Source organism: Anoplopoma fimbria, chromosome 15 (genome assembly GCF_027596085.1).
Source record: "Anoplopoma fimbria isolate UVic2021 breed Golden Eagle Sablefish chromosome 15, Afim_UVic_2022, whole genome shotgun sequence".
NCBI classification, from domain to species: domain Eukaryota; kingdom Metazoa; phylum Chordata; class Actinopteri; order Perciformes; family Anoplopomatidae; genus Anoplopoma; species Anoplopoma fimbria.
The window spans coordinates 5480349-5488381 of NC_072463.1; the positions used below are offsets into that span (position 1 = coordinate 5480349).

Consider the following 8033-nt stretch of genomic DNA (forward strand, 5'->3'; position numbering starts at 1 on the left):
CCTCATATTAATGCTTAGTGATTGCTCCACTGAACAAATCTTACACACCTTTTCAGTCCGTACATGCCTCTTCTGTTTTAACATGAACTTTAACATATTTACCGCATGAAAGCATGTCAGCTTTGTCTACTTTGGCAGCTCTGAGTGTCCTAAGTTCGGTTAAAGATATAAATTCTGACTTTCTAGACACAGACATTATCCAAAATGGTATAATAATAGGTTTAATATAAATACATATTCATTAAAGGAGTATGCAAGACATTTAGTACTGCACTTCCATTAATTTTGGGGACCCAAAAAAGAGAAAGAATTGTACAAATCAAACTAGTAGTGGCAGATATATCCTGACATTTAGTTTCTACTGTGGGTCAAGCACCAAATTATGGATTTTACATTTCCCTTAATGCAACAATAGCATGTTTGCATGAGAACCACAGAAGACATTATTCACCTGAGTCATACTCCTCTTGACCAGTAAACTGACTTCAACTTTGAAGGTCAACTTAAACTGATCCACAAAACAAACATAATCTATTAGAAAAGTGCCAGGCTGTGTTGTTTCTTCTAACTTGTTTATTAAAAGATTCTTTTTTTTTTTTTTTTTTTTTTACATAGTGTTAAATACAATCTCTTAATAGACCAGAGGTCTAAAGCAGATGAAAAGAAGAACAGATGTGAGATAATGTTTGATTTAATGTCCTTTGAGCAGACCACCAATACATCTGACATAATATATCACTCTGTAACTATTTTAAAACTCAATGTAGTTGTCAGATATCAATCTTAAGTTGTAAAAATAAAGAATAAATCAATGGAAATGTCTTTAATTCATAGCATTTCTGTGCAAAACAGGGAGAGTGAGGACCCAGAGCCCATATTCCAGCAGCTAGTACCATCCTTACATTGAAGGCTGTAGAACAAACACATTTTAAACACCCAACTCTAAAATTCAAGCCTTCTATCTTCCATCAGGATGAACACTGTGCATTTCTGGTGTGTATGTCAGGAGAACAATCATGACCCACAGGTGCAGTAGCGCCTGTAAAAAAAAAAAAATTGAGATTAAGAGTTCATCAAGATGGAAAAAACGGCACATCAAATTTTAAATACTCACAATGTACAGTATAACGAAAACTCTGGCAATAGGGTAGCGCCTCAAGAAGATACCCAGTCTGATGCTGAAATGAAAACATATTCCATCTATTACTGGGGATCATATCTTACACAGGAAACACTGGAATCCAAATGCAGTAATGGTAAGGAGAAAAAAAACACTAATATGAAATGTTACCTGAAACGGTCGATGGTGCTAGCTGCCTTGCGTACTTTGCCATAAACTCCTGGACTGTCCTGATCACTGAACAGGACCGGCGTGTTTCTTTGTCGTGCGACTGCAAATACACACACACAAAGAACGACTCCATGAGTAAAGAAGTTACCAGTGGAGAAGGAAATCTGCTGAGCTTCTCATCCAAATAAAACACAGAGTGAACCAACGTTTGACAAAACAAGAAAGCACATATCCAGTTTTAAATGTATGTGCTGTTATATTCTATTAATTACATATATCTATATTAAGCCGACCAAAAAAAAAAGTGACAGCTGAAACAGAGACATAAATTTAAAAAATGGCAGAAATAAAAGACAAAAACAAGAAACAAGGAAAGTGGATCAACATGGTAAATCATCTGATGTTGCTATGGTAACAAATTATCTTCAAAAGACTGATTTCAACTCTGAATTCCTGAAGTAAATTTTTTTTTTTTTTTTAAATCAAATGTGTTCTATATGTTGAACTATCATCTTCAACCATCTTGCTTGATGTTTTTTCTTCTTCGCTCTCCTGTTTCATACAGGTATTGAACATTTAAATATCAAATTAGTATTGAAAAAATAAAAATCCTTATCACTGCCCCTTAAAGGGATAGTTCAGGTGTTCTGAAGTGGTGATGTAGAGTTTATTACCTACAGCAGACAGCGGGGGCTTAGATACGTTTTGCTGCTTTGATCATCATGTAAACCTCATACCTGGTCCCTCCAGACCGCTCATGTTGATGGACGGCCCTCCGCTCTGTCCTCCCTGGCTGCTCTTCAGCTGCTGTTCCAGACGCTCCAGCTGAAACACCAGGGAGCTCTTTTCTGTGCCCAGAGCCTCCAGCATCGTCTGCTTCTGGATCAACGTCTCCGTCAGCTGGTGGAGACGATTCTCCAGCTCTGTCTGGCTGCTGCTGCTGAGACTCTTGTTGGTCAACTGGAAGTACATCATCAACACCGTTTGTCGAAATTGACCATGCTTCTGTTTGTCATGAAGCCCATTTACATGCATTGTGTAATTATAAAGTGACTGACCTGGTTCCTGAGTTTTTGGATTTCATCTTCTCTGTCCTTGACTCTGCTCTGCAGAGTTGTTTTAGCTCGATGGTTCTCTTCCTCTAGGTAGTGAAGCTCCTATAATCAAAGAAAAATACAGAAAGATCCCACATAAATTAGGTGTTTGATCAGATATGTTCAAATTATGCCGGAGGTTTCGGGATTAATAAATCTGCGACATTTTGCAATTTTCTATATCTGCCATTTTAGGCAATCATCACCCTCCGTACCTGTTTGTAGCGCTCGACCTCAGCCTCCATCTCCTGCTTCGCCCTGTTCTGTAAGGCTTGTTGCTCCTCTAACTGCATCTGCTGCTCCCGCCATGTCTCTGCCTCCGTCAGGGCCTGATTCTCCAAATCCTGCCCAATAAAAACACGTCTCACTTGTACAGCTGCAATAACAATGTCTCAACTGCAGAAAATGATGCAATCGTATACAATCAACAACCTCAAACCAAATTTAGACAGAAATCATAAACGCGCCTCACATCATTTAGACAATAACATTTACAAACCTCCCAGCGTAAATGTCAACCACACATGGACCAACACAGTATCACATTCATTTGAATTTACACTTTTTTTTGGTAATATTTTCGCGTCTCACCTGTATTTCTATCCGAAGTGTGTGCACTTGCCCCTGTAGTTTTTGGATGTCCTCCTTCTGCATTTCCTTCTCGTGACGCAGGTCCTCCATCTCCAGAGCGATGGCCCCGCTGCCGTCCAGGGTGTCCAGACCAGATCCCTCCTTCAGACTGCTGATCAGCTTCTCTTTGGACTACAGGACCATTTAAGGCATTATCAACAACAGTTTATGCTTAGCAGAAAAGCCTAATAACATAAAAAAAACTGAATTGCAAATGGACAGAAAAGCAATCCTAAAATAATTCTAAATCTGTATGTTTAAAAAAAACAATGATTGTATGTAACAGCTTGAATAAATGGAGTCTTACTTGTAGGATGCGTGAAGCTTTATGCTTGTAGTCTTGTAACTCCTGTTTAGCGGACTCAGCTGCAGCTTTGACACTTTTAAATTGCAGTTGGACGTCATCGACCCGAAGCTTCTCCTCTGCAGCTCGCCGCTCTGCTGCAGTCACCGTCTCTGCCAGGATCTGCCTCTCAGCCTCCACTTTGGACAGGCGGCCGGCAAACTCACTCTACACAAGAACACAGAATTAAGAAGTCTAATCATTCCCACGTGTTCAGTCTAGACTTAAATGTCATATATAAAAATGAGGATGAAAAGCTTCATGTGCACCTGCATCTGCCGGTAGCTGTCCTGTTCCCTCCTGAGGGCCAGTTCAGCCTCTCGCAGTCTATCCTGTATCGTTTCAAGAGCTTGGGACTGCATGCTGTTTCCCTCTGTTTGGTCTAGCATAATTCTAAAAAAAAACAGACAAGGAAAATAATATCCAACCCAATTCATGAAAAGCTGAATCTGATCTTCATTTCAAAAGGTGGTTAGAATATTGCACCTTGATCGTTCCACCTGTGCCTCTTCTAACGCTGCACAGCGGGACTTCAGCATCTGATCGGCTTCATCAAGTCTGATTTTCAGGACTGCAAGTTGACCGTCTTTGGCAGACAGGGCTTCTGTAAGGTCATCGACCTTTGACCGAAGTTCCCGTACCATCCGGTCGGTCTGAGACTGCTCAGAGTTCCATCTGTCTGCACGTAGACGAGCCTGGTTCAACTCTACACGAGTAGAAAAACACTTAATCATTCAGAGGGACGGGTGCAGAACTGTAGGTCGTCTTTGTTCTTGTTTTTGTCTCATCTCTTACCGTCTTGTAAGTCTTTTGCCCTCTGGATGACAGAAGCCATCTCCTGGTTGAGGGAGGCCACCTCACTGCGCAGCAGCTGGTTCTCCAGACGCAAACTGGACAGGATGTGGCTCTGTGGCTCCTCTATGGGAGGAGGAGGACGAGGAAGAGGAAGAGGAGGAGGCTCCTGCCTGCTGGACTCTAGCGGGACAGCCAAGCCCGAGTCTGAACTCTCAGGTGTGTCTGTGGTGGCCGGGTGGGGGTTAAGAGAAAAACACAGAAATACATTTAGAATATAAACAATAAATTGTGTTGTACCACTGTCCATCTACTGCTAGAAAATAATAAATAGTACCAATTACACATTCATACTTTCTAAATGTCTTTAAAATATTATTTTGATATTGATATCACAATAAGATGGCAGTATAAAGAGATCAAAATACATTTCTCATTTCAGTATCTTTCATGAGCAACGAGAACTTTAGATCTAGTGTATTACAAAATGAATTACAGATGTCAAACACCTAGTTACATTTTTATTATTACCAGAGTAATATTCATCTTGGAATTATGAATGAGGAAACCTAACACTTTTTCCAACTCCGACTGAAAATCATACCATGGCTGTGTTCTCTAGCAGAGCTCTCCTCTGATGTTTTAATGCTGTGAGCGGACAGTGAGCTCATGCTGGAGGCCCTGGATACAGCCCGGGTTGAGGGGGGCGTCGACGGGGCCGAGGGGATGGTATGAGGGGTGGTGGAAGGAGGAGGTGTCGGGTTTTGGGCCTCAGTCACCGGAACTGCCACTTTCACAAGTTCTCTCCTTGAATCCCTCCTGTTGCTGTCTGGAGGGTCGGAGCTGTTCAGAAAGTCAAAGAGCATGTCGTCGTCCACATCCTGCTCGCTCTTTTTGGGCCTCACGAAGCCAGACGAGGTCTTGGCAGAGTTGGGGGCACTGCTGCTAGAAACAGAGGGAATACTGGCCGCGTTGGCAGAACTACCCAGCAGGTTAGCACCGGATCTCTTGATGTTGGCAGCCGCTGCAGTGACAAAGCTGGGTGCATCATCAGAGGATGCATAGGCGTGATGCGTCGCAGCTGCATGGGTCTTGTATTCTGCAGCGTTGTATTCAGGTTTGACAATGGATTCCTCTCCATAGGACGAAGAAAAGGAAGAGGTTCTCTCTTTGGTCAGGGCAGTGGCAGCTCCCTGGTCCACTTTATTCAGGAAGTCTTCAGCTTTCCCAGCCAAGTCAGTAAACCAGGACATTTTGTATCCTATTGACAGAAACGATAACAGCACAGTCTGAGGATGAAATGGGCATTTTTGCCGAGTGTGTCCCAACAGCTACCAACATGCTATGGTTTTAGTTTTAGCATATAAAATAAGTATCAACACATCTGCCCTCTGAAAGGATGAAAAAAAAAACAGCAGAGTGTTATTTCAAGTGTGATGCAAGGGCTCAACAAAGAAGTTATTTCCTCTCCTTTTAACAGTATGACTAAGGGCAGTGGTGGCCTTCAGGTCAGAGAAATGACCAAAGGGTTACCAATTTCACCCCAGGACTAGCTGAATAAATCTGGACAGGTAAACTGAAAGATTATCTCTTCCCCCCCCTCATTAACTTCACGGAAGTGCCCTTTAGCAAGGCCCTCAACCAGAAGGACCTGTTCAGTAGCCAACTGATCAGATTGTGGTTCAGTGACAATACTTAGAATAAATAAATGATGTAATCAATATCTCCAAAACAAGCTGAACAAAACCCACACACCTCTCTAAATATTTGGTATTGTCCATATAGTCACAACATTGTCTTCTTGGTAAATATACAGTACACACAGACAGTCTGGTCTTTTGTCCATGTCTTAAAACACAGGTGAGTTATATGGAAAATCAGGAAACTTTTGCAAGACTGGTGTGAAATAACCATTTGTGATTATTTTGTATTTCTTGACTGTGTCTGAGCCTTATTAAATAACATTTGCCAATCTGTGTCATATATATACTTCATCATAGATATATTCCCTGCATCTAATGTTGTGGCAGAAAACCAATGAAGAGACTCAGTTCTTGGAGTTTGCAACCAGTGGGGATATTTTATTGCAGACGAGCTTACAACTAAATTCAACACGTTCGTCCCTTCATCATATCTTATATACTTTTGTGGTCATCCCACCAGCCAATCACATCTTGTCAAGTGGACCAGAACAAAACACATCCAGCTTTCCACTTGAATCCTGTTCTTAAATGTCATGATAACCTTTGTTGGTAACACATCTTGTTCTTCTACCGGACATGTTATTCTTATTTCTGGCATGACGTTACCTCTGTCATGGGAATTGTCAAGAACAACAACTTGTTCCACAGATGATCCTAACAACCAGGTTATTGGGGTTCAACATAACAAGTTCTACACAGTACCAGTCTAAAGTGTGGATACACCTTCTCATTCAACTACTTTGAAGAATCTAAAATATAAAACATATTCTGGTTTGTTGAGCATTTGTTTGTTTACCACATAATTCCATATGTGTTCCTTCATAGTTTGGATGTCTTCAGTATTAATCTACAATGTAGAATAAAAATAAAAATAAAGAAAAAACATTGAATGAGAAGGTGTGTCCAAACTTTTGACTGGTACTGTATGTGGCTATAAAGTTATATACCATTACATTGTAAAATTAGTCCAATGCAACTTGCAGCAGGTGCATTTATAACACTTACTTTAGGAGCAAGAGTTAAATAATCTAACAATGATGGTGCAACATCCTTTGATTGAACAGGATGATGACAACAACAGCTGATGGATAGTTATTGCAAAGATGATGTTGTTATGGTCATAATCATCAGGATTAGCTGCCTCAGAGACTCTGGACTCAGACTCCCCAGTGGATGCACCATGTCTGCACAGCTAGCATGTTAGCTCACAAACTAAACCTCCAAAGCTGGATGGATACTTCCAATAACAACACAGCATTGTTTCTGGTACACATATATGTCTACACAGGAGTTATTACAGGAGTCGTCAGCAGCTGGGATGACGTTATCATAAAGTAAACACAGTTGGTACAGGATGAACTCCAGCAATGCTAAAGCTAACATGCTAGCAGGCTACTTAAGAAGAAAGGCTTTAACGTACCGAGAGAAACGACGTCCAGATGTCCAAAACGTCTCAGGTCAGCTGGCTAGACATGCAAGAGAAATGTCGTTTATATATACACGATTATATGTCATTATCTGTCACAGACGATATTGGTGATGTTCTCAATACGTGGAGCAGGAAGCGCTGCACGGAAGGACCCAACAACAGAGCGACCAGGAGGCGCCTGATCAGAAATGAACCAATGAGAGTTAAAATACACAACACAGACCTCATGTATGTTTGTGGACTCCTGGATATGCAGATATAAACAATGGTAGAAACAGCTGATGTATATTTAGATATTTTATATTGAAGTGTTTATGTTTTTTCTTTATTTTTTATTTTTTTTCTACATTGTAGGTTAATATTGAAGACATCCAAACTATGAAAACTATTTAAGAGCTATAACCTTTTTATTACAAATGTATCAACAACATACCAATGGAGTATGTTTCTATAAACAAACAAATAGTACAAAGTAGATGAATGAGAAGTCTAAAAAGTTTGGACACACCTTCTCATTCAATGGTTTTTCTTTATTTTATTATTATTATTTTTTTCTACATTGTAGATTAATACTGAAGACATCCAAACTATGAAGGAACACATATGGAATTATGTGGTAAACAAACAAATGCTCAACAAACCAGAATATGTTTTATATTTTAGATTCTTCAAAGTAGTTGAATGAGAAGGTGTGTCCAAACTTTTGACTGGTACTGTACATATATAAACAATGGTAGAAACAGCTGATATA

The 8033-nt window shown here is 40.3% G+C and overlaps 1 protein-coding gene across 1 annotated transcript; it reads right to left on the bottom strand.

The window, feature by feature from the left end:
* Nucleotides 1-611: 611 nt before the first annotated feature.
* On the bottom strand, nt 612-7422 carry golga5 (golgin A5). Its single transcript, XM_054613483.1, has 13 exons — nt 7274-7422; nt 4755-5411; nt 4154-4375; nt 3845-4064; nt 3628-3751; nt 3323-3526; nt 2977-3147; nt 2601-2729; nt 2350-2448; nt 2029-2251; nt 1292-1391; nt 1115-1178; nt 612-1039 (listed from the first exon to the last, which is right to left on the bottom strand). The coding sequence occupies exons 2-13, from the start codon at nt 5401-5403 to the stop codon at nt 959-961; spliced, it is 2286 nt and encodes a 761-aa protein (XP_054469458.1). The 5' UTR covers nt 5404-5411; nt 7274-7422; the 3' UTR covers nt 612-958.
* Between the last annotated feature and the right edge of the window lie 611 nt (nt 7423-8033).